We start from the raw sequence: 25,516 nt of genomic DNA, 5'->3' as shown, positions 1-25,516 counted from the left end.
AATTGAGAACTTGGCCCGCCACTTCCTGGCTCTGTAACCTTGGGCACGTTACTCCCTCTCTCTGTGTCTCATTCTCCTTCCTCTGAAGATAAAAGTCTCAGGGCATTGCTGTGAGGATAAAGTTACATCCTCCATTCTGAAGCAGGTTTCTTTTCCCCACATTTCGGTGATCCGGGGTTGAGACGCATCATGCAATTATGGGGCTCATTTAAAAAATGAATGTCCTGCCCTCGCCCCCAAGACTGTAATGAAATTCAGGGACACTTCTGTTAACCAAGAGAATGCACCCGGTGTTGAGCACTTCCTATGTGTGAGGGCCCAGGGGGGAGAATGGGATGAGACTGGCAGTGGGCCCCTGAGTTTGGAGCACCAGCCCGGAGCTGCCCCCACCCCCAGCTCCAGCCACCACTAGGGGATGGGCCTGTGGTCGGCACCCCCTCAGTGCTTCCTCCCCTGCCCACCCCAGCCTACCTCAAGCGCAGGTATGGCCTCATCAGCACCGGCTCCGACAGCGAGTCCCCGGCCACCCGCTCAGAGTGCCCCAGCCCCTGCCTGCAGCCCCAGGACTTGAGCCTCCTGCAAATCAAGAAGCCGCGAGTAGTGCTGGCGCCCGAGGAGAAGGAGGCGCTGAAGAAGGCCTACCAGCTGGAACCCTACCCCTCCCAGCAGACCATCGAGCTCCTCTCCTTCCAGCTCAACCTCAAGACCAACACCGTCATCAACTGGTTCCACAACTACAGGTGCGGTGTGGGGGCGTGCCCCCTGGGAGGGTGGTGGAGTCGTGGCCGGTCCCCTGCCCCATCCCAGGGCCAGGGGGAGCCCAGCTTGGCCTCTGGGAGGTGGGGAGACCACATTGCCAAGTGTTTAGATCCAGAGTCTAGGCAAACCTGGGTATAAATCCCAGTTCCACCATTTCCAGCTGTGAGTCGCTTCACCTCCCTGAGTCGTAGTCTCCTGACCTATAAAATGGGAACCGTAGTGGGATCTGCTTCCTGGAGTTGTCCTGAGGATTGATTCAGTGGGCTACCATATTTACATAACATACTGGCCACACGGTATGGGGTAGATGATGATATTGTTGTCACTGTCTTAATTATTACTTACCACCCAGTTTGCGTCTGCCTCTGTGAAGGGACAGGGAATGGTATTTGGGGCACAGGCTTGAGGGGCCCTAACTACCCACTGAGCCTCATGTGGGAGCCCTGATTTGGGGTTCTTGACCTCTCCCACTCCCGAGGCCAAAGGAAACCCCTCTGGCAGCCCCTTGGTCTCCACCTGCCTGGGGGAGTAGGTGATTCCTGTCTCTGTGGCTATCTCCCACTCACCAGTCCCTAGTCATGGGGGTCACTGGCCTATAGTGGCTGGGCTTCCTAGGAGTTCAGTCCCGGGCCTGGCTGGGGGCGATGACTGGGTTCAGCAGTGCCCGAGGAGACTGCAGAGGGGCTCCCTGAGTTCAGCTGAGAGCCCCGTGGAGAAGGCTTGATGGGATTCCAGGGACCATCTCTGAGCCCCCTTTCCCCCAGCCAAGCTTCCCGAGCAGGAAAGGTCTCTGGTGTCCTTGTGGTGCCAGAGAGAGAGTCCCTCCACATGTTCCAGGGGCAGAGAGAAGGTCTCTTGCTCCCCAAGGGAGAAGAGGAAGGAGGAGCCTGGAAAGGTGTAACATTTGAAATCTCCTCTCTCCACAGCTCAGGCATGGGCACCCCCAAAGACCTGAGTTCAGCACCTTGGCTGTGTGTTTTTGGGCAAGTCACTGTACTTCTCTGAGTCTCATCCTTATCTTACAGATAAGGCAGATAAGGGGCAGCTGGGTTTTTCAGTTGGTTGAGCCTCTGCCTTTGGCTCAGGTCATGATCCCATGGCTCTGGGATCGAGTCCCTCATCGGGCTCCTTGCTCAGCGGGGAGTCTGCTTCTCCCTCTCCCTCTGCCCCCCCCCCCCCACTCATGTTCTTACACGCTCTGCTCTCTCCCTGTCTCTCTCTCTCTCTCTGTCTCAAATAAATAAATAATCTTTAAACAAACAAACAAAACAGATAAGGCGGATAAGGGATCTAATACTTACCCCACAATGCTGAATCAAGGACCAAATGAAAACACTTCAGGCATAAATATATTGTTAAATATTGCTGCTTATGATCTGGCTCAGACCCAGGGCCTTCCAAACAGTAAATGACATAGGTCCCTATATCCTCACATCCTCCTTCCCTTCCTGGGGGATATGGGGATGTCCTGTCCCCTCTTGTTCTCCACAGGAACTGAGCCCTCCATTTTTATCCGACATATTCATTCAACAATAGTTACAATGTATGCACAGTGATCCAGGATCTGGAGATACAGGGGTTCAAAGCCATCATCACGGGGCACCTGGGTGGCTCAGTCAGTTAAGCATCCAACTCTTCGTTTCAGCTCAGGTCATGATCTCGGGGTTGTGGGATCGAGCCCTGAGTCAGGCTCTGCACACAGAGTGGAGTCTGCTGAAGATTATCTCCCTCTCCCTCTGCTCCTCCCCCTGCTCGTACGTGCTCGCTCGCTCTCTCTCTCTCTCTCAAACAACTAAATGAAATCCTAAAAAATAAAAAAAATAGATTACCAGGGAGACTGTGCTGTAGATTCAGGAATCAGGAATTGAAAATTACTAGTAGTAGTAGTCGACTACTGTTTATTTATTTATACAGTGGTGTGAATAACTATTAGCCTCATGTTTCTGTTCTACAGTTTGGACAGTCTGATGATGGAACTTCAGACATTGAGCCATCCTAAACCCCCCTCCAATCCTACCTCAGTGGAACCCCTAGGTCTCCCTGGTCCCAGCAGCTCTTCCCTCTTCTAGAGGAGACTGAGGGTGAAGGTGGAGTCCCGTGGAAGGTGGGCTGAGGCCACCTTTGTAGCGGGACTGGGGACTGAACCCGATGACCCCTCAGAGTCCTTCTAGGCTTAGGCTACGGGGATGGGATCCCATCCCCAACCTGGACAGGGAGCTGGGGAGGCAAGAAAGTGTAGCCAGATAACTGTGTTCCCAGCCCAATTGCTTGCTCTGTGATCATAGCAATCCTTGTGCCTCTCTGAGCCTTGTCTCCTGTTACCTGTAGGAATGAGACTAAAATCCTTTTCCTAAGGTTACGATGAAAAATAAATGAAATAATCTGCAAAAAGCACTTGGCCCGGTGCCCGATACATAGTAAGCCCCCGTTAGTGCGATGTTTATAACGTATAATTGTTAGTGTTACAGGTCAACAGCGTGTACTTTGTTATTAACATCAGTGGGCAGAGGGCTACAGCGGGTACCCGAGGAAGCCCTTTTGTTCTATGACCTTGGACGAGTCATCTGACTTCTCTGGACTTCATTTGCTGTTAGGAAAATAATGACTGGGGTTCGTCCCCATCCTGGCTTGTCCTGCTCTGCGTATGTGGGACTGAGTTGCCCTCCGACAGCAAGGAAGCAGTTGAAGTGAAGAGAGAGTGAATGGGTTCTGGACTAGAATCCGGGTTCCCCAGGTTCTGGTCCCAGCTCTGCCCATGTGTGCTGTGGTGACCTGAACAAGTCACTCTTCGCACCTCAGTTTCCCCTTCTGGGCTGATGTCTGAGAGTCCCCACAGGAAAGAAGCAGAGAGTTGTTGCCACAGACTACGTCTGGGACTGACTTCAGGAAATGCTCTAGACTGGTGCTGCCCAAAGAAACATAAGGCAAGCCACGTGGGACTTAAAATTTTCTAGTAGCCACATAAAAAAAACAAAAACAGAAATACATGAAATTAATTGTAATAGTGTATTTAGTCTAATGTAACCATTTCAGTGTGTAATCAATATAAAAACTTTAGTGAGACCTTTTACTTTTTTTTGTACTAAGCCTTCAAAATGCAGTGTGTATTTTAACCCATACAGCACATCTCAGTTCAGACTAGCCACATTTCAAGTGCTCAAGAGCCACGTGTGGCCAGTGGCTACTCTATTTGACAGCTCAGGTCTAGATCATGAACTTTGGAATCCAGCAATCCTGAGTTCACGCCCTGACTCCGCTACTTACTGGCTGTGTGAGGCTTGTTTCCTCCTGTGTGAAGTAAGAATGATAATAGCACCCACTAGTAAGGTTGTTGATGTTGCATGTGAAGAGGCCCCTGGGGAAGTGGGGGGGTCAAAATGCCACTTGTCTGGATTGAGTCTGAGGTTAGCCAGATCCCCCATCCAGCCCCTTGCTCACCACCATCTCTGCCCCAGGTCCCGGATGCGCCGGGAGATGTTGGTGGAGGGGACCCAAGACGAACCAGACCTCGACCCCAGTGGGGGTTCTGGAGTCCCACCACCAGGCCACTCCCACCCAGACCCTACCCTACAGAGCCCTGACTCTGAGGCTGAGGACCAGAAGCCTACCGTGAAGGAACTGGAGCTTCGGGAAGGCTCCGAGGAGAGCATCACACCCCTGACCACCCAGGACAAGGCCCAGGTGAGGATTAAGCAGGAACAGACTGAGGAGGATGCAGAGGAAGAGGCGGGCAACCAGCTCCAGGACTCAGGGGAGCAAGACAAAGGCCAAGGTTCCCCCAAAGAGGCGCATCCTGACCATCCGGATAACGACAGACTCCCTAAAGTGGCCCCAGGGCTCCTCCTTCCAGGCGGGACCACTCCAGACTGCCCTTCACTACAGCCCCCCCAGGAGAGCGAGGGCGGGGAGCGGCTCCACCCGGACCCTCTAAGTTTTAAGTCGGTCTCAGAGTCCTCGCGCTGTAGCCTGGAGGTGTCACTGAACTCACCCTCGGCTGCCTCCTCGCCGGGCCTCATGATGTCTGTGTCACCCGTCCCCTCCTCCTCAGCCCCCATCTCCCCGTCCCCACCCGGCGCCCCTCCTGCCAAAGTGCCGAGTGCCAGCCCTACCGCCGACGCAGCTGGGGCTTTGCACCCCAGCGCCAAGGTGAACCCCAACCTGCAGCGGCGACACGAGAAGATGGCCAACCTGAACAGCATCATCTACCGGCTAGAGAGGGCTGCCAACCGAGAGGAGGCCCTGGAGTGGGAGTTCTGAAGGCAGGGGCACGAGGGCGAGGGGCATACCAGGTGGCCAGCTCTCCCCTCTCACTCACTCTCAGACGGGGTGGGGGAAGGAAGGAAGGAACTCAACCATCCAAATGTGGACAGCAATGTTATGCAGTTTACGTTTTTTGTTGTAATCCTAGTTCTATGACGTTGTGAGGGAGCAGGTGGAGCAAGTGCCACTGCCGCCTCTTTTTGGCACCCCCTGCCCCATGGAGCACCCTCTTCTCCACCCTGGCCTCTCTGCGGGAGGCAGAAGCGATGTGGCACCACGTTTTCACCTGGAAACTCCAAACTCTTTTAGAAAAATAAATATTTATAGACCTCTTTTAGATATTTTAATAAAGGATCCTTTGGAATTTATTCCCAGCCAATGCTGTTTTGATATTACAGAGAGTTATAAAATCAGGATGCTGTCACAACTGTTGCGAAGTATAACTGAAGTTGTGTCGTTTTTGCCACTAGATGAGATTAAAGGAAGACAATTGTTCAAAGCCATCACAAAACACTATAAGACTGACCAAAATTTAGATAACCCTTGAACTGCAATTTTTTTTTCCATATCTGTCTGTGAGACACAGCACATTGCTACTGCCCTTCCAGAAACCGTGCTGAAAAGAGAAAGTCCAAAAGACTCTAAATGAAAACCTCCATGCCGTTGAGGATGTGTTTCATTCTGGTGGTCTGTTTTGCAACCTTGATAACACAGAACGTCCCGTGCCGTCGTAAATGTTATAGAGGTGTGGGCTGTGGCCAGCCATCGGCCCCAAGACGTGACATGGTACAGAACTGCTTCCACTCTCTCTCGTCAGAAACCTGTGGGCTGCCGAGGTTGGACACCCAGCCTGTCCATCTGTAGACAAGATGTGTTTTTGGATCCATTGGGAAGCCAGGCGAGGGGTCAGATGATTGGAGGGCAGCACCTGAGCCAGAACGACCCCATTCCCCATTCTGAATCGTGGCCACAGCCCAGGAAGTTTCCCCATGGCTTTCCAGAGCAGGACTGCGGCCGCCATCTTCCCCTCCCTGTGTTTCAAGAAAATAACAGCGTTGGTCATCCCATGAGCACCCAGCACCAAAAAGTAGATTCCTCCAACCAGAGACCCCACTTCCCCTTCTTGCCATCTTCCCTCTCAAAGTGACGCAGGTGCTGTTTCTGGAAGGCATCTGCAACTCCCAAGTCCATGCAGAACAAAACGAGAAGGTTGAGTTCACCACAGCATGACCACCGTATCCCAGTCTCTACGTCTCCCCTCCTGCCTTCCAACGCACAACCCTTTGGGGAGCAAAGACTCAATCCCCCCAAAAAACAGAGAAGCCCTTCGTCTAGCATCTTTGCCGTCAGGGTTTCTGGCGGGAGAGTTCTCAGTATGGATGGAACAGCCACTGTATTGGTTTTTGACACTCTCTCTATCCCGTTTTTATTTCTTTTCCTTTCTCAAACTCTCTGTGGGAAGGCTGAATTGGTGACTCCCCAGCTGAATCCAGAATGACGATGAAAAGGTGGCCATAATCGGTGCCAGTCCAGTGCCAGGGAAGATGGCTGAGGGGTTTCACGGATGCAGCAAGCATTTTGAAACCAGGCCAGCAAGATCCAGTGACCAGAAGGGGACAGTTGAGGGCTGTTCCAGAAATCTCAACTCTCATGCACCCAGGCCAGGCTGCAGTCTCCACAATCAAAGAAGAACAACATAAACCCTGCAGGAAAACATCCTTTTCCATACACCCAGGCTATGCATTGAAGAGTTTTCCACTGTATACATTTTTATCCAGATGAAGGTATTTTTATATTTTGACAATAGGAAACAGTGACCAATTTTCAGAGTAATCAAATCTGGAACAAACGAAACATCTCCTTTAGCCACCACCGCCCTGTTGCAATTAAGACAACCGTGAGGGAACACACCACTTTCTACTATTGAAACCCACACAACATTGAAATCCAGGCTCACCCGCAGACTACAGATCTTAGAGGACTAAATCTGGCTTTTGTGTGACGGGATTTGATTAAGCACTTAGCATATAGTCTTTTGAACACAGAAATCCTGTTGTACTTAAAGCTAGCAGACCCATGAACAACTTTGTCAGGTTCGCGTCCTATAACGGTAAAAACAAAACAAAAACCCACAAAACCGTTTCTATGAGAGATTGATGAACTTTGTTTAAAATTTTAAAAAGAACACGTTCTGTAAACGCGTCGCTCAATACAGAATTGTATAATAACGTCTGGGTGTCCTGCTTGCTTTGTTCTGGAGCTGGGGATGCAAATTGGGGGTCCAGGCTGGCCCTCAGAGGTGTTTTACAAGACATTTTGTAAAAAAAAAAAAAAAAAAAAAAAAAACAAACAAAGAAAAAACCTGGCTTTTAAATTAGTTCGACACCATTAAGATCTGGCCACACTGGACCCAAGTTCCAATGTGACAGCAGCTGCCCCTTTTAGACAGGACACTTGCTTGCGATTCGCCCCAGTCCTCACCTGTGCCACCTGCCTGAGTCCTGTGGACATCTCTATTGGCAATTGTGCTGTGGGCTCCATCAAAGGAAAATGAAAGGATCGGATTCCATTTTTCTCCTCAGGGCAGGAGGGTGGAAGCAAGTTAGACTCTGGGGCTGAGATCATGCCCTGCCCCCAAATCAGGGGCCACAGGTCATAGCCCCAGGACCACCCAGTTGACAAGCTGTGCCCACCTCAGTGGAATGAGGAGCAGGTGTCCCCAGCCTCCCAATAGGAAAAGGCCAAGACGGGTTTCCTAGTAACCAACAGAGCATCGCCCCTTTCCATGCTGTATAACTCAGGCCTTGGTTTTCGTGTCTGAGAAATAGGGGTATCCCAGCAGCCAGCTCAGGAGGTGATTGTGAGGAATAATCATGGAGGTAAAACATGTTAGACAGAGTGTGGCACATCAGGGCTCAACATTACCTGTTGTTATAAGGAGCAGGGGTCGGGTTCTTTCAACCCGTGATGGTGAGTCTCTGCTTCAAGCTACAGGGTTTTTTTTCTTTCTTGACCAGTAATGTCAGTGCTGGGGTGGCATTACTCATCCATGAGCCAAGGCCACATGGTGTCCCAAGACAGACCTTTCCTCTCTGTCCAGAAACCTTCCGCACGTCCGTAAAGTGGGAATTAAATGATCAATTACTTCATTAGGATAACTAATTACTCCAAACCCAGCAGGATGGCCCCCTGGGATGCCTGAGCACCCCATCAAGGCAGGGAGGGCAGCATCAGGTAAGGCCAAGGCCCGCATCCATGGAGGTCCCGAGCTAGCCCTTAAGGGTGACATCTCAGGCGGGGCTGGCCTTCGCTCAGAGTTGGAGAGAAGGATGAGAGTCAAGAGCTCGGGGAGAGAGGCCAGACCACCTGGTTTCAACCCTGGCTCCACATAGGACCTTGGTAAATTCCTAACCTGCTCTGTGCCTCAGTTTCCCAAGCTGTACAGTGGAAGTGAGGGTAATGGCACCTTCCCTGTAAGGTAGTTGTAAGGATTCAAATGAAGCAAAGCCATGGACTGACCCTTTGGACCCTCGGTTCACAGCTCTGGAAAACCAGAAGGCAGACATGCCCAGAATGTGGCCCCATGGTGTAGGTGGGGGCCGGAGTAGAGAAGAGGCCACATCTGACACTCACAAGCCACCTAAGGAAGCAGGTGTCCCAGCCTCTGGGAACTAAAGCTCCATCCTGGCTCGTCATCTTTGGTGTTGACATTGTCTGCAGTCGCTGCCCATCTGGAGTGGAAAATGCAGGAAAAAACACAGAAACGTGGAATGCTGAACTAGGAAGCACAGGCGAGTGGGGAGTGGAGAGACGAGAAAGGTACGAGAAGGCAGGGAAGGCCTTGGAGGAGGGTGGTGGTAGGTTTTGATCAGGGGACAGGGGAGAGCAGAGAGCTGAGTTGGGGGAGATTTGGTGACTGTCCGGTTAATAAGTATTTATTGAGTGCCCACATGTGCTCAGTGATCCAATGGCGTAAACGTGGGGAACCATGAGAGTATGAGTAGTGGGGTCCAGGAAGGCTTCCTGGAGGAGAGACCATCTCAGCTAACACCTGAAATACTATAGGAGTTAGAGGAGAAACAGGGACAAGAACATGGGGAAACAGATCCAAAGGAGTTGGAATTTGGGGGGTGGCGGCAAATGGAGGGAGGAAGAAGGATGAGGGTCAGATCCTGAAGCCCCTTGGGCCATGGTGGGAAATATGCCTTTCTCCTGAGGGTACCGGGACCCGTGGAGGGTGTGAGGCGGGGGACAGGGGGTCAGACTTGCACTCTTAGGAAGTTAGGAGGCTCCATCTGCCTGGGGAGGTGGCAAGCCAGAGAAGAGCAGCAGGGCCCACCCCCACCATAGACCCCGAGCCCTCAGGCCTCTGTGCTCCTTGCTTCCTACCCCTGCCCTCCTTTGGCTCCTAGTTAAGCTCCTGCACTGGGCCAACAGCCACACCTCCCATCACCTACTGGTGAGTGAAAAAACCAGACCTCAGCTGGCTGATGGGCCCATGACTGCCAGGGTGGCTATTCTAGAGATCATTCTAAAGGCCAGGCTCTCCATAGGTAAAGGCACGGGGTATATGTTGCTCTAGAATCTGGGCTGCCTTTGTAGGCACTCTGGAGGCTGAAGTCACCCCATAAACCCAAGAGAGTAGGGATGGGGCAGGGAACAGCACCTTGAGTGACCTTAGCCAAGGTGATTCCTCACCCCAGGTCAGTTTCCCCATCTGCCACAATGAAGGGATAAGACCGTTGGTTTCGTGACTTTCTCCAGCCCCCCAGGGTGCTGTTGTTAAAAGCACTAGCTTTGGACTTAGCCTGGCCTCGGTTTGACTTTCCACTATCAGGTAATCTAGGGTCCTTCAGTGAGACTCAGTTTCCTTATCTGTAAAATGGACCAGATCCTAATAGTATCTACCTGTGTTTGCTGTCTCTCACCACGTAACAATGCCCAAACTTAGTGGCTTAAAACAGTGAATGTTTACCTCTCAATCTCTTGCATCAGGAATTTGGGAGTGGCGTAACTGGCTGGTTCTGGCTCCTGGATCCCTCATGGGGGTACCATGAAGGTGCCAATCACCGGGGCTGCAATCTCCTGAAGGCTCTTCTGGGGCTGGAAAATCTGCTTCCAAGATGGCGCCCTCCCATGACTAGCAGGCTGGTGCTGGCATATTGGCTAAGGGCTTCTGTTCCTCTGTCAGGACTGCTTGAGTGTCCCCACAACATGGCAGCCAAGAGGGAGCAAGGCAGAGGCCATGGTGTCTTCTGGGACACAGATTTACAAGCCCTACTGTCACCCCCACAGTATTCCCTTGGCCACACAGGCCTGCCAGGATGCATTGTGGGAGGAGACAACACAAAGGCACAGACACCAGGAGGCGAGGCTCGTTGGGGCCCATCATGGGGGCTGGCTACCACACCGCCTTAGAAGTTTCTTCAAAGATTAAATGAGCATTCCCTAAACTGTGGCCCTAAAATCCCTGTTTTCTACTCAAAATGCAGCTTCCTGGGCTCTGCCCCAACCTACTCACCCAAATTTCCAGGAGCTGGGGCCCAGGAATCTGCATTTTTAAACTATACCCACCCCACCCTACCCCCGAGGTGACTAGGACATCACAGCTGTCGGTACATGTGAGGCAGTTCTAATTTCATTTTGTTGGCCCCACTGAGTGTGTCAGGCACCTGGAAGGACGCTGGTGAAACAAAAGAGCACAGGCGTGTGTAACAGTCCCTGGGTGTCTTGGTGTAGTCTGGAACGACTGGGTTGAGAGGAATTTTGATCCACTTAGAGATGTGCAAACAGTTTTTTGGGAAGATCCAATGGAGACCCTGTGAAATCCAAAGGCAGGCGGTTCAGCTGGGCTGTGGGGCACCTGCCAGTCTCTCTCTCAGGCTGCCTCACACCTGAGTCTCTTCCTCCCAATTCAAAGTTCCTAGGACCCTGCCTGGCTCAGCTTGCGTCTGAGACCAACTCCTGCCCGGCAACCATGGTCAGGGAGGGAAGAATCACGTGAGCTCAGGGGCCCGGGGAGGCGGTGATTGGAATCATCAGTGCCAAGCCCTGGGGGGGTGCGCACCGATGACAGAGCTGGTCTCCGCTGTCAAGGAGTTGCAGTCTGGAAGGCCTGGCTGCTCTGCCTTGGGTTCTCGGCCCACAACCAGAGAAACAACGAGAACATCCCCCTGGACAATGAAGGCAGTGCGGTGGCGGCCCCAGCCCCCAAGTGCTTCCAGAGCTGCTCCTGGTAAGAACAGCAGCAGCCCCAAGGGCAGTCGGACCAAGCCGAGGCAGCTCTGACCCCTCTGTCAGGAGCAGGCAGCCGTTTTGAGACCCTAAGTGAAGAAACGGTTCATGGGCCCACCTTTTAAAAGGTCTTCATCAGAAAATGCAGATTTGGAGTTGGGCTTAATTAAGCAGTTTGTCATTTTCCTGTTCTTGAAGAGTTTCATTTTAGATTCCACGATTTTAGAAATTGGGACAAGTAGTAGGAACTCTTCCATAACCAAGTTTGTGTAACGTGAGGTAAGGTATCTGGGGAGGGGTTGAGGGGAGTGGACAGTTGGGACAAAAAAGCCCCACTTAGAACATAGAAGGCGCCGTGCTATTCTTTCAATATTTGTTTGCTCAGAAGAGGAGATGGAAGTCTTCCAAGGAAAGATGTCCCAGGGAATACCATCCAGCACTAACCTTCACCCCACTAAGCTGACAACAGCTCTACACTTGGTCACCTACAGCCATGCTCCTTAGAGGGAACAGCTACAGTCACTCGAACTTACCTGTTAGGAAGCCTCTGGCTGCAAAAAAACAAAAAAAACAAAAAAGTCCCTCTCAAAGCTTTAAACAAGGACATTTATGACCTCAAATAACAAGATGTCCAGAGGGTAGGGCAGGTTCCTGGTCCATTGATTTGTCAGTTCAAGGATATCTTCAAGTGTGTATGGAGCCCAGCAGGGCATGTTTTCCTTAGCGTGGCCTGCTTCATGATCACAAGATGGCTGCCACAGCTCCAGGCATCAGACATAACTTACCCTCAGAGAGCAATGAAGAGCTCTTCATTGTGTCTCTTTTTAAAAGCAAGAAGACCCTTCTACTCACATCTCATTGGCTGAAATTCAGTCACACAGCCATTCTTTATCAGCTAAAGTTTAGCCGATCCCTGAAAGTCAAGTGGGAGCAGCACAACTAACCATTTAGGGTAGGCGGGTGTGGGCAACCAGCCCATAGCTTCTAGCCTGGTTGCCCTCCTTGAGGTTCTCACCCCTACCCCAAGTGGTTTCTCAGAATATCCCTCTGAATATATACAATATCCCCCCAAGACTATTTGGGTAAGGACAATTTCCTCTACTTTGTCATGCTTTTGGGATGTTTTAGTCATCCTTAGACATGTGCCCCAAACATTCCCCTCAGTCAGGCGGAAACAATGACATATTAGCAGGTGGATGCACAACACTCCGGTATTGACCGACTTGTCTCCCCTCCCCCTTTCAGTGGGTTGCAGGGAAACGTTCCAGCCCTAGAAAGCCTGGCAGGGGAGGGGACCGTTGCGACCTTCCCTCTTGGGGCTGTCTCTCTCCTGCTACTTCCCCCATCCTATTCCCCAGGCCCTGCAGAGGTTGTGGTCACAAATACCACAGGCAGCACCCTGACTCAGCCTGTGTGGGGAACCACTTCCCCAGCTCCTGTGTCAGCTGTGGTCCCAGGAGAGGTGGGAGGAATTACTCAGCACACACTGGATGCTCACAGTGGCATGATTCCCTGACCTTGATAGATTTCATTTCTTGTTCTTGAACTTGTTCTGTGAACTGAGGACAGTAGGTTGCTCCTCCTAAGCCACATTTTCCTGAGTGTGCATGATTTTTCCAGGCTGGCAAGGGAGACATGTGACTCAAGTTCTGAATCCACGTTAGGAGGACCTAGGGCCTAGTCCCTCACGTTGGGTGACCTTGGGCCAGCCCCTTCCCATCCGTGAATCCCCCATGAGCCCAGCCAACAGGCTCAATGAGTCCACGACACACAGCATGAGCACCACCACCATCCACCCTGCGCTCATAGCAGACATCACTAATCAATCACAGGATCTTTTCCTCTGAACCAGCATTGATGCCAGAATTCTCCTCACTCCAGGCCCCCAGGCAACCACTATGAAGCCATCTGTGAGACGAGGCAGGTTTTGACTCTTCCATCTGCCATCCCCAACGTCCCTCCCAACTGTCAGGCCTTCAGCCCACAGAACTTTTAAATCCTCATCTTCCCCCCTGCCTCCTCTCCCCTCTGAAAAGGAACTTTGCAACTCCATCCCCCTCATACTCCTCTGGAAGACTCTGCCCTTCTTCCACAGGATTCTAGGTGTTTACATCCCTGCTCTGACACTTTCAGCTGTGTGAATTTAGCAGCTTTCTTAACCTGAGTCTCAGTTCCCTCATCTGTAAAATGGAGCAGTTATCTGCCATAAGAGGTTGAGAATGTGCCTGGCAGAGCATCAGCCATGGGCACTCAGCATACATGAGTCACTTCTCCTGTAGGGCCTGCTCTGCAATGAAGGATTCTGATGGGGAAAATTGACACAATCAGACATCACTTGACAAATTTTTTATTTTAGCCTTTACATCCCCCTCCCAGGCTGCCAGATATCTCTGTCCCACCCAACTCTGGAGGCAGCCTGACCCCATCTTGTGCTTTTTCAGGGGTGAAGAAGGGGGGCAGTGGTAGGCACTGTACCTTTATAGAGCTTGTAAACCTGCACCAGGATGGGGACCGACACCTCGCCCTGCCAGCTGGGTCTGGCCAGGACATGGGCTCTGGGCAGATCCTAATATCCCTGGAGACCCAGGGCCTATGGACAAGAGCAGCTATTCCCTCCCCCTCCACTCAGGACTTGGAAAGGAGGGGGATGGGAAGTGTTCGAAGACCCCAGAGGCACCTGTCAGGAGAACAGGACTTGCTGGGAAGAAGGTAGAGAACCAGGTGAGATTTTTGAGGTGCCTTTGTGTCCAGCCAAGGCTCCTGACTCCCCCCCCCCATTCAGCCAAGCCCAAAGCTGGGGCACCTCATCCCCTCCCACCAGCTAACAAGAAACAAAAGCAGTGAAAACACCAAGCTCTGTTGCTAGGGGGGAAAACACCCTAAGTATTAAAAATTAAATTAAAACTGAAGCCCCAGTCAACTGAGCCAGCAGTGAGCTGGTGGTGATTGCAGACACACAGACACCCCCCCATTCTTCCCCGAGCCCCAGGGTCTCCAAAGGCAGCAGGCAGGGGCCTTAACACCAAGTCCCACTGTCACCAAGAGCGACCCTCTGGGGAAACAGAGGTTGGGGCATATGTGTCCTCAGGTGGTCCCCAGTGTGGGGCACTGAGAACTGTAAACATAACCCAGCTCGAGGGCCGGGGGTGTCCCAGCCCCCTGAGATTCTCCCTGGATGAAGAATGGCCACTGTGGTGAGTGAGTACAGTAAAACAGCAGTCGGCCTCGAAGCAGAGCAAGACCTGGTCTCCCCATCAGAATACTGGGGGTGGAGGTGGGCTGGGACTGTGGTGGAGTGAAGGGCTTCCAGAAGCCAAACGCAGCTTGACAGCTGTTTCTTTGCAGTACCAGATCAGCACCCAGGGCCTTTCTGGGTGGTGAGTCAGCTCACGGCCACCCATCCCTGGGGAACCCAGCTAGAAAGTCAGCTCAGGCCACAGCTGCCCAGCTCAGGACCGGACAAGGTCAGCCAAGCTCCTAAGAGGCCCCAGCCCAGGCTGCGGCAGAAGACCCGCTCCAGAAGGAGACTGAAGTATGTGGTTAAGGAGTGTTGGGAGGGCATGTGAGAACCACCACAGGGACACAGACTGGCCCAGATCAGAGGGCCGCTACTGTGCCAGGAGTACCTTCTCAAGGCCTGGCTGAGGCCCAGGGCAAAGTCGTGCCTCGGCCCCACTCCAAGCCAAGAAGAGCCCTTGGGACCAGGCAGCCTCACAACACGGGTCACGCTTTGAAACCCGCACCTGCGCTGCCTTCTGCACCTGCTTCTGGGGACAGGCAGGTGGCCTGGAGCCAGGCCCTGGAGCAAAAGGAGGTCAAACCCAGGTGTGGTACAGCTCGGCCAAGGCTTCTCTCTGTCTCTGTCCATGTCCAGGTCCAGTCCGAGCCGCCAGGGCCAGGGCTGACCCGGGATCGCCTTCCAGGCCTCAGATCCTCACGTGGCCCAGTCATCCCAGCCGGGGCCTGTTACCAGCAACAGGCCTTAGCTGGGTGACTCCAGCAGGGCGGGGGGCCAGAGTTCCCCGGATACCAGGCCTCTGGCTTCTTGAGGCTCTCCGAGGCCCTGGATGCTCCTTAGAATCGGGCCCATGGCCCCCTCTGAGTCCCACAAGTCCTAAAGCACCCCTCAGAACCCAGCATCTTCTCAGAGCCGGGCCCCGGGAACCAGGCCAGCCCGACTTCCCTCAGGCCCAGATCCCCCCTGGTCTCCCAGGGCACGGCGTATCGGGCGACCTCAGGGCTGGCCCGCCCGGCTCATCTCTTCAGGGCTGGGCCCGGCTCCTGAGCCACTGGCTCCTCAGCGCCCTCACCTCCTGCCCATACCACTCGTGCAGCCGGGCAAAGGAGCCCGCGCATAGTGTCTGCGACGGCGAACCCGCGCCGGGGAGGCAGGGCGCGGGGCGCGGCGCGGCGAGGCTGGTGCGCGCTGGCGCCTGGGCGAGGCCGCGGGCGGGGCGGGGCGGGAGCGGGGCGGGCGCGGGGGCTCGGCGCTCCACACTGCGCAGCCGTTCTCCTTGGGTGGGAGCGCGCGCGGCCGGCGTGGCGGCGCCGGGCAGTCTCCGACCCGCATGGCGGCCAGCTGCTGCTCCAGCTCGCGCACCACGAGCCGCAGGTAGTCGAAGCTGGCCCGCGACAGCGCCTTCACCCAGCCCTCCATGGCGGCCTGGCTCTCGGCGGCCAGCACGTAGGTGCGCGCCCGGGCCCCCGCGAAGCGCACGGCGAAGGCGAACTCCTCGGCGGCCTCCACCAGCTCCACGGTGCAGCCCTCCAGGATGATGACGCCCACCGGCTCGCGGCTGGCCGGGTCCTCGAAGTAGAAGAGCATGTTGCCGCGCAGCACGAACCAGCGGCGGTGGTAGGCCGCGTGCCGGCCGCCCTTCTTGTACAGGAAGCCCGCGTTGTCCACCGGGGCGTCGCACGTGGCGTAGAAGGCCAGGCTGCGCTCGTTCAGCTTCATGGCGGCCGCGCCGGGGCCTGATCCCCCCCAACAGGACAGCGGTTACTCATATGGCCCCCGCCACCGGGTCCGCCGCCCCACCGCGCCTCCCCGTGACCTCGCCGCCACTCTCGGCCACCGACGGCCCTCCATGCCTTCTCTCGCGGAGGTGAGTAAACTGAGGCTCCTGGAGCAGAAGCGGCCTGCCCAAGCTCACGCAGCTCTTCCGGAGCAGAGCCAGGGCCCAAACTCAGGGCTGACCGGCCCCAGAAGCCTCCCCAAAGTAAGGCGGACCAAGAATTTTATAGTATTAACTCCTTTCATCTCACGGCAAACCCCAGTTGGCAGGGCCCCATTCCACCGCTATTTGACAGATGGGGTAACAAAGGACAGAGAGTCTAGTAACTCGCAGACAGTCACAAAGCAAGTTGGGCGGACCTGAAATCCAAAGCCAGGCCTCATTTTAGGCGCCGATGTTTTCATCATCCCCAGAAACCAGACGGGCTACCTTTTTGTGGTCCCTTCCGGGTCCCCCAGCTGTGACTTGCCTATCCATGAAATGGGGATATGAACAGAACTTACTTTGGAAGGCTGTAGGGCCTTCACTCATCAAACATTTGTTAAGCACCCACCATGTGCCAAGTACTGTTCCAGGTACTAGGAGTCCAGCAATAAACAAGACAGAGAGGGTCGCTGCCCTCGTGGTACTGACATGCTAGTGGCAGGGGAAGGGGGCAGACCATTAACAAACAGGTGAAATACGTCTGCCAGGTGGTCTTCAGTGCTGTAGAAAATATAATACAGGGAAGGGGTCAGGGGTGTTAGGTACAAAAGGAGTGTTTGACTTTAATGGGAGTCAGGAAAGGCTGTACTGAGAAGGTAACATCTGAGCAGAGACCTGAAGGTAAGCAAGGGAGCTCCAGGGACATACCAAGCAGAGGGAACAGCAAGTGCAAGGGTCCTGAGGTAGGAACCTGCTGCTGTGTTTGAGGAATAGCCAGGAGGCTGGTGAGGCCGAAGCAGAAGGGGAAGTGGAGAGGCAGAAAAGACTGTAGTGAAGTGACCCAGAAAAAAGGCCCAGGGCTTAGCCCACACTTAAAGGAAGGGGATGAGGAGAGCATCAGGTACCCACCTAAAGCAGAGGACTCTAACTCTATACACTTGGCCCAGTGATATTTATCCACCTTCCCCCAAGGAGTACATGATGGGGGCAACACTGGCCAGACAGGACTAATTGGGAGGTGGAACCTGGGCCCCCAACATAGCTGTACCCTCCCTTAGAGTTTTTTGTGGTCACTTTGTTCGGGTTTCACAGCCCCACTCTGCACAGGACAGTAGCTCTATTTTTCAATGGGCAAAGCATGTAAAGTCCCTGGATTGCTGAAGGTACTCAATTAATGTTCATTCCCCAGCCTGGGTGGTGCCTTACTCAGGGCCTGGAGGAATGAGGTATGGCTGGTGACTCTCCTGGGAGCATCTGCCAAGCCAGGCAACCTGACCCAGAGCAGAGGGGAACAACGGCTCCCAACAGAATCCACCTCATCTAACTTGCCTGACTGAGCAGTCAAGGAAGGCTTCCTGGAAGAGGCAACATGAGCTATGATTTAGTAGCTGAGATCAGCCTGTCTTGACCTAGCAGTGGGGCCAAGGTCAGAGAGAGGCCCTAAAGCCTCAGGGTGTTTAATCCCTGCTCTGCCTACCTGAGCTGAATGACTTCAGACACAGGCTGCCCTGCTCTGAGCCTCAGTTCCTCTCTCTGCAAAACAGGACTCATGCGTTCTCCCTCACACCCCAACAACTCCATGTGGATCCTGGCTCCATTTCGCACAGGAACCACCTACCCTACTTGCCCCATCGCTCTCCTACCTCGCAGGCCTCCGCTTGCCTCCCTGCCCAGTCTGGTGTTGGCTTGCTCTTCTCTGGGCTCAAATGTCAGCTCCGTAGTGTCCAGGTCGTGGGACCTCAGGCAAGCTTTAAGCTTCTCTGGGCCTCTGTTTCCACATCTGTACAATGGGATCATGACAGCCCTACATCAGGATGTTGCGATGTGACAGTGACTCTGCAGGAGGTGCTGAGCATGGTACTGGACACACAGTACACACTCAGCAGTGCTAGTGTTGACATTCTTCTCGGCCTCGCCAAATGCTCCACTCAGCACTTTCTGTCGCAGCAAATGGCTTCGCCTTCTCCCCCCACCCCCTCTCTGCACTCATCAAGCCCAGCTGATTCCCGCCCCCCATCCCAACCTCTTCCAAATCAGGGGCCTAATATCTCTGCCCTCTAGTACCTCCCCATCCTCAGTCCCTGTTGTCACTCGCTTCGACAACTGCAGTAGCCTCTTCATTGTCTGCCTCCACCCTTGCCCCTTCCCTGTCCCAGTTCTTCAGGGTAAAAGCCAAACTCCCTCTTTGGCCCCTCCCCTGGCCCCACTACAATCCATTCCCCATAGAGGGATCCTGTTAAGATAAGTCCAACCACACCCCTCCTCTAGTCTAAACACTCCCATGACTCCCTACTCATCCCAGTATTAAATTCAGTCCTCCCTATGGCTTCCAAGTGCCCATCTCCTACTTCTTTCCCCCTTGCTCATCCAGCTCCAGCCAGCCTGGCCTCCTTGCTATTCCTCAAACACACCACAGCCTTTGCCCTGGCTGTTCCTCTACCTGGAATGCCCTTCTCCTTTCTTCTTCACATGGCTGACTTCTCATCCTTCCGTTTCAGCTTGACCATTAGGGAAGCAGTCCTGACCACCCTGTATGCAAGACACCCTTCACCCAGTCACTCTCCTACGCCCCAATGTGAAATTACCTGGGTCATCTTTGCCTACTCTAGGAGGGCAGGGGTTTTTTGCCTGAATTCCAGTGCCCGGCATGTAGTTGGTGCTCAAATACCTGTAGTATGAATCAGACAGTTATCTTCTGAAATCTCTCAACGGCCCTGTAAGAAGGGATGTGTTCATCCACCCGCATTCATAGATGTGGAAAACGGAGACAGAGAGGTTAAGTAACTTGCCCAAAGGCACAATGCTGTGCCCAGAGTCACACGCTCCAGGCCATCAGCACAAAGGGGCTGATCCTGGGATGTCCCCACCCCATTAAGGCCCAAGGAAGAGCAATTTCCCTCATGGCTCAGCCACCTCCCACTACCGCCCAAATGGGGCCAGCCTGGCCCAGGGTCACCGGCCAGCACAGAACCCCACTCTGCCCATGGCCCTTGCCTCCTCCAGCCCAGCAAAAAAAAGGGGAGGGCAGGAAGCAGCAGGGGTGCGGGCTCCAGCCTCTGGGAGGGCCTGGTCACCCACTTATCTCCTCACACTCATGCTGTTTTCCAAGAAGTTCAGAGTCCACTACGGGTACTGCTGTTGATTCAACAGCCTTTGGCGGGGCAGGAAGCTGGAGGGAGCCTGGCCTCTCTCTGGCCCCAGGGCCAAGTTCTCCCCTCCACCTAAAGAATGTCACTTCACCTTTCCCAGCCTGTTTCCTCATCTGTCAAACGGGCTGTGGCGTGGGTTCGATGGGCTAGAATGAGGAAAACCCACTAACAAACTGTGGGAAAGGCACCAAAAGCACAGCCGCTCAGAGTCGGGGTGAGCCTCATCTATAAAATGAGAATATTAATATCCATCCCTCTGGGAAGGATTGAATAAATCCTGAGGAGCCATTCTGCAAAATGTTTACCAGGTACTGAGCGCTCAGGCAAGAAGCTGTCCGGAAGGCAAATAATTAGCTCAAGGTCTCCAGGGACACAGCTGGCCCAGAACCCAGAACTCTGGAGAAACTGAGGCACGACATTTTGCCATTCAATTCAAGAAGCCAGACCGCAGGTGCTGAGATTGAATCCAGCTGCCACAAGTGTCCCCAACAGTGAGCATGGGGGAGAGGGTGTGACAGGTACAGGCAGAAAAACGTGCTGAGAACCCCGAAGAAGAGCGCCTCTCCAGCACGGGCCACAGGGACGCCAGGACCTCCGCCCCAGGCTCGAGGCAGCCCCGCTGCCAATTACTTTGGCTGGTTCTCCAGGTCTGGCACTGCTCCTGGCTGCCCTCGGCCCCTCTCTTTGTGTCTGGTGTGTTCCTTAAAGGACAGCCAGAGCCCCAGAAGAGGTGGTTTACCGCAGAACGTGGGAGCCAGAGTTCCACCTAGCGGAGGCCCCTTATGGGGCGGGGGTCGTCGGCCAAGCTCGGCCCCGGCAGCTGGGGTCCCTAATGGGTAAATTACCAGTGGCGTGTTATCGCAGATGGGCAGCTCCCTCCATCAGAGGTCTCCCCAGACAGCCGGGGACCCCAAGGCCCACGACGGCCCGAGCCCGGTCTCGCGTCCCCTCGCAGGGCCACCCGCAGGTCCCCCCTTGCCAGGCCGGCCTTACCTCGCAGTGCAGCCTAGGGAGGCGGCGGCGGGACGGGAGGCGCGGGGCCGGGGCCGGCCCGGCCATGGCACGGGATCCGCTCGGTGGCGGCGGCGCTTTGTCTCCGGGGCGGCCCGGCTGGCGCAGCCGCGGGAGAGGGCCACTCGGACGGAAGGAGGCGGGGACAGCCGGACGGTCCAAGACCCGCGGGCGCGCCCCTTTAACCCTTCCCAACCCACCCGCGCCGGGCCCGCCCCCTCGTTCATCCCGCCCTCGGATTGGCCACCCCGACTCGACACGCCCCCTGGATTCGCCAAGCCCCCGTTGGTCCGCCTCCAGAAACCTCTTAAAGGGGCCGCCCCTGATTACCCCAATCCCCAGTGCCCTATCCCAGGAAAGAGGCCTAGGGCCGGCCCTGAGACCGAACGCACTTCCAGGGGTAAGAACCCGCGGCAGAGCGGCCTGGAAAAACCTTCTGGGATCGTGGGCGGGACCAATCGCTGCAGCCCTAGGCCTGGAGTAGGAGTTCCTCCCTGGCTAGCGTTGCCAGATTTACCAAATTTAGCTCCTCACTAAATCTGAAAAACAACACTGCTGAAAATTTGGAACTTATTGAAAAAGAAAACTGAATACAGTACATTTCAGGCGTTTTGACAAAGTCAGTCGAGGACTGAATTATATGCACGGGGTGCCTGGCAACCCTCCCCCTTGTCCCAGTGAAGAGAGAAAGTCCTGGAGCTGGGCGGGCGTGGGGTGGGGTTCCAGTCCCACTGAGCCCTTTGATCGCTGTGGGCCTTTGAGAAGTCACTTCACTTCTCTAGGTCTGTTTCCTCATCTGTGAAATAAAGACAGTCATCAAATGTAAAGTTCGTGGCACACAGTAGGTGCTTTCAGCAAACAGACACTGCTGTTCTTTTTATTCCACCCAAAATAACACAGTTCTACCTCCTGGTATATTACTTCCTGCTCTTGCTGCCAACCTCCAGGACTCAGTCCTTGTCCAGTCCTGGCCTGAGGACAAGAGAGGAACAGCACAGACCAGGATCATGTATTCATCCTACAGCCTCTTACTAAGCACCTGCTGTGTGCCAGGCACTGTTTCTGAATGGGTCAACAACTGAGTTCTGGAAGTGATGTGTGCCAGGAAGACCATCAGCTGTGGCAGTGGGGCAGAAAGAATGGGAGTGAGATTTTAGACAAGGTGGTCAGAGAAAGTCTCTCTGAGGAGCAGAGACCTGAATGAAGTGAGGGAGAGAGCCATGTAGATGTCTGGGAGAAGATTGTCCCAGGCAGAGGAAACAGCATGTGCAAAGGCCCTGAGATGGGACCATCCCAAGCATGTTGAAGAACAGGGAGCAGGCCCAGTGAGGCTGCAGTCAAGTGGGCAAGTGGAAGGATAGTAGGAAATGAGTATTGGTAAAGCCAGGTTGCTAAAAGCCTTGTGGATCATAAGAAAGATTTTACTTTTACTCTGAGAAGAATGGGGAGCCATGGGAGGGTTTTGAGAACATGAGAGGAACGTGGTCTATCTCAGGTTCAACATGGTCCCTGGCCGCTATGAGGTGGATGGACTATTGGGAGAAGGGTAGAGGCAGGAGACCAGGGAGGACGCTATTATAGTAGTCTAAGCAAGCAACGGTGGTCACCTAGAAAGCAGAAGCAGTGGGGGTGGAGAGGAGTGGTTGAACTCTAGAGCTTACCTGATAGTGAAGCCAGCACAGAGGAAAGTAGGACCAAGACCCACAACATGGAGAGAGAAAGTACCTAATGGTATCTGATAGTGGCTGAGCCCCTGAATCCACCCATACCTGATACTGCCATAATTCTTCAGCCAGGAAAGGCTAGCTGGAATTTCCGCAAATGTAGACACTCACCAGATAAGCAAAACACCAGGCACAAAGGCTTCTGGATCTTGATGTGGAGAAGATTTCCCAGAAGTCTGTGACCCTTGGTTCTCAGAGCCCCTCATGCGGCAGTTGTGGTTTGGCATGGGTGAAAGAAGCAGAAAGCAGCCCCCTGGCATCCTGTTTTTAAAATTCCTTATTATTTATTTTAATTTTAATTGAGGTGAAATTCACATAACAAAAAATTAATCATTTTATTTATTTTTAAAAATGTTTATTTTTTGAGTAATCTCTACACCCAACATGGGGCTCGAACTTACAACCCCAAGATCCAGAGTTGCATGCTCCACCAACTGAGCCAGCCAGCCAGGCGCCGCCCAAATTAACCATTTTAAAGTAAACGTATTATATAGCATGGTGAGGGATGCCTGGTGGCTCAGTCGGCTAAGCCGTCTGCCTTGGGCTCAGGTCCCACACTGTGCTCCCTGCTCAGTGGGGAGCCTGCTACTCCGCCTGCCACTCCCCCTGCCTGCCACTCCCCCTGCTTGTGCTCTTTCTCTCTCTCTCTCTCTCTCTGACAAGTAAATAAATAAAATATATATATGCATATATATATATGCATATATATATATACATATACAGCATGGTGACTAGTTGATAACACAGTTTGTATAATTTAAATTTGCTAAGAGAGTAGAACTTAAATATTCTCACCAAAAGAAAAAAAACAAAAAAAGAAACACTAAAACACATTGATGAATGTGCTAACTAGGGGAGAGGAATCTTCTCACAATGTTTATATATATCAAATCATCATGATGTATGCTTTAAATGTCCTACATTTTGTCAACTATACCTCAATAAAGCTGGAAAGGAAGGAAGGAAGGGAGGGAGGAAGAAAAGAAAGAAAAGAAAAGAAAAGACAAGAAAAGAAAAAAGAAAAGAAAAAGATACAGCTCCCAACTTTAAAAAGTCACCAACACAGGGGCACCTGGTTGGCTCAGTCAGTTAAGCGTCCTACTCTCAGTTTTGGCTCAGGTCATGATCTCAGGGTCGTGGGATCGAGCCCCACATCAGGCTCTGTGCTGAGCGCGGCGTCGGCTTCAGATTCCTTCCTCCCTCTGCTCCTGACGTGCATGCTCTCAATCTCTCTCTCTAAAATAAATAAATAAATAAATAAATAAATAAATAAATAAAATCTTAAAAAAAATGTCACCAGCACAAAATAAAAGAAACAATGCAGTGACATTTAGTACATTCATGATGTTTAATCGCCAACACTATCTAGTTTCAGAACATTCCTGTCACTCCAAAGTAAAACCCCACATCCATTAGCAGTCACTCCCCTTTCTCCCCTCCCCTCAGCCCCCAGCAACCACCCATCTATTTTCTGTCTTTTTTCTTTTTTCATGGAAGTATAGTTGACACACAATGCTACGTTAGTTTCAGCTGCACAACATAGTGATTCAACAACTCTATACTTATGCTCCGTTCACCACAAATGTAGCCACCGTCTGTCGCCAGGCAACACTATTACCACATTATCGACTATACCCCCCTCTGCTGTCCTTTCATCCCTGTGACGACTCTTGACTCTTCCACAACTAGAAGCCTGTGCCTTCCACTCCCCTTTACCCGTTCTGCCCATCTCCACCCCCTCCCCACGGGCAACCACCAGTTTGTTCTATTTATGGGTCTGTTTCTGGGTTTTGTTGTTGTTTATTTGTTTGTTCATTTGTTTTGTTTTTTAGATTCCACATATAAGTGAAATTGTATGATGTTCGTCTTTCTCTGTCTGACTTACCTCACTTAGCACTATGCCCTCTAGGTCCATCCATGTTGTTGCAAATGGCAAGATTTTGGTCTTTTTTATGGCCAAGTAATATTCCATTACATATAGACATCCCATCTTTATCCATTCATCTATGGATGGACACTTGGATTGCTTCCATACCGTGGCTCTGGTAAGTAATGCTGCAGTAAACACAGGATCGCATATATCTTTTCAATTTTTTTTTCCTTTGGGTAAATAACCAGTAGTGGGATTACTGGATCATACTGTATTTCTATTTTTAATTTTTTGAGGCATCTCCACACTATTTTCCACAGTGGTTGCACCAATTTACATTTCCATTATCAGGAGAGTCCCTTTTTCTCCGTATCCTCACCAACACGTGTTCTTTCTTGGTTTGTGTATGTGTGTGTGTGTGTGTGTGTGTGTGTGTGTGCGCTTTTTGGGTTTTGTTTTTTGTTTTTTTAATTCTAGCTATTCCGATGGGTGTAAGGTAATATCTCATTGTGGTTTTAATTTTCATTGCCCTGATGATGAGTGATGTTGAGCATCTTTTCATGTGTCTGTTGGCCATCTGTAGGTCTTCTTTGGGAAAATGTCTATTTAAGTCTTCTGCCTATTTTAATTGGATTATTTGGTTTTGTGGGTGTTAGGTTGCATGAGTTCTTTATATATTTTGGATATTAACCTCTTGTTGATATATCATTTGGGAATATTTTCTTGCAATCAGTAGGTTGCCTCTACTTTCTGTTGCTATGGATTTATCCATTCTGGATATTTCATGTAAGTGGAATCACAATATGGGGCCTTTTGTGCCCGGCTTCTTGCACTCGGCATAGTGTTTTCAATGTCCATCCACCTTACCGCATTTATCAGTAGTTCCCTTCTTTACGGCTGATTCATATTTCACTGTACAGACACAACACATTTGGTTTATCCTTTCATCCATTGATGGATATTCTGTCGTTACCACCTTTGGCCGCTGTGAATAGCTGAGCATCTTTGTGGCTGGGAACTGGGGAGGGCCGGAGAAGGGGCCGTGATTTAGAAGTGCTGGAAAGGGGAATTTGAGAACCAGAACGGAGTTGTGGCTGCCGTTACCAATCTCGACGATTTTACCTCCAAACCATGTCTGAGTCTGTCACTTCTCCATCTTTGCCACCACTTCCCCATGCCAGGCCACTATCAGCTCTCAGCTCTCAACAGGACAGCTGTAGTGGCCTTCTCTCTGGTCTCCTGTCTGCCCCTCCAGCCCCTGCACCCAGCAAATCCATCTTCGGGCAATCCTAGTAAAACTTAAGGCAAACCAAGTCATGGCACTCTCTTGCTCAAAGCCTTTCCGTGGCT

At 52.6% G+C, this 25,516-nt stretch overlaps 3 protein-coding genes across 3 annotated transcripts in view; 2 read left to right on the top strand and 1 right to left on the bottom strand.

Moving 5' to 3' along the window:
• The window catches only part of CUX2 (cut like homeobox 2), a 257,140-nt gene extending 251,933 nt beyond the window's left edge, over window positions 1-5,207 (top strand). The window contains exons 21-22 of the mRNA XM_040619929.1: window positions 467-740; window positions 4,215-5,207. Coding sequence (XP_040475863.1) covers window positions 467-740; window positions 4,215-5,016 — 1,076 coding nt within the window. The 3' untranslated portion in view covers window positions 5,017-5,207. The remainder of the gene's footprint in view (window positions 1-466; window positions 741-4,214) is intronic.
• Window positions 5,208-13,584: 8,377 nt separating this feature from the next.
• Window positions 13,585-20,691, bottom strand: PHETA1 (PH domain containing endocytic trafficking adaptor 1). The gene is made up of 5 exons (XM_040619418.1): window positions 20,555-20,691; window positions 18,998-19,080; window positions 18,056-18,192; window positions 15,710-16,227; window positions 13,585-15,614 (listed from the first exon to the last, which is right to left on the bottom strand). Exons 4-5 carry the CDS (start codon window positions 16,208-16,210, stop codon window positions 15,516-15,518), a joined length of 600 nt encoding a protein of 199 aa, XP_040475352.1. The 5' UTR covers window positions 16,211-16,227; window positions 18,056-18,192; window positions 18,998-19,080; window positions 20,555-20,691; the 3' UTR covers window positions 13,585-15,515.
• LOC121099888 (translation initiation factor IF-2-like) lies at window positions 16,261-21,109 on the top strand. Its single transcript, XM_040619417.1, has 3 exons — window positions 16,261-16,358; window positions 20,270-20,397; window positions 20,517-21,109. Exons 1-3 carry the CDS (start codon window positions 16,261-16,263, stop codon window positions 21,107-21,109), a joined length of 819 nt encoding a protein of 272 aa, XP_040475351.1.
• The last annotated feature ends 4,407 nt before the right edge of the window (window positions 21,110-25,516 follow it).

Source organism: Ursus maritimus, unplaced genomic scaffold, assembly GCF_017311325.1.
Source record: "Ursus maritimus isolate PB19 unplaced genomic scaffold, ASM1731132v1 scaffold_33, whole genome shotgun sequence".
NCBI classification, from domain to species: Eukaryota; Metazoa; Chordata; class Mammalia; order Carnivora; family Ursidae; genus Ursus; species Ursus maritimus.
Note: the sequence above shows the minus strand (reverse complement) of the source record. Positions and strands in the feature narration are given on the sequence as shown.

Excerpts from the sequence above, each read along its gene's own strand:
- LOC121099888 (XM_040619417.1), top strand. The coding sequence starts at position 16,261 with ATGGCCCCCGCCACCGGGTCCGCCGCCCCACCGCGCCTCCCCGTGACC. Across the intron at positions 16,359-20,269 it reads CCATGCCTTCTCTCGCGGAG|GACAGCCAGAGCCCCAGAAG; the intron begins GTGAGTAAACTG and ends TGTTCCTTAAAG. Across the intron at positions 20,398-20,516 it reads GCAGCTGGGGTCCCTAATGG|GGCCACCCGCAGGTCCCCCC; the intron begins GTAAATTACCAG and ends GTCCCCTCGCAG.
- PHETA1 (XM_040619418.1), bottom strand. The coding sequence starts at position 16,210 with ATGAAGCTGAACGAGCGCAGCCTGGCCTTCTACGCCACGTGCGACGCC. Across the intron at positions 15,615-15,709 it reads GCCCGCCCCGCTCCCGCCCC|ACACTATGCGCGGGCTCCTT; the intron begins GCCCCGCCCGCG and ends TCGCCGTCGCAG.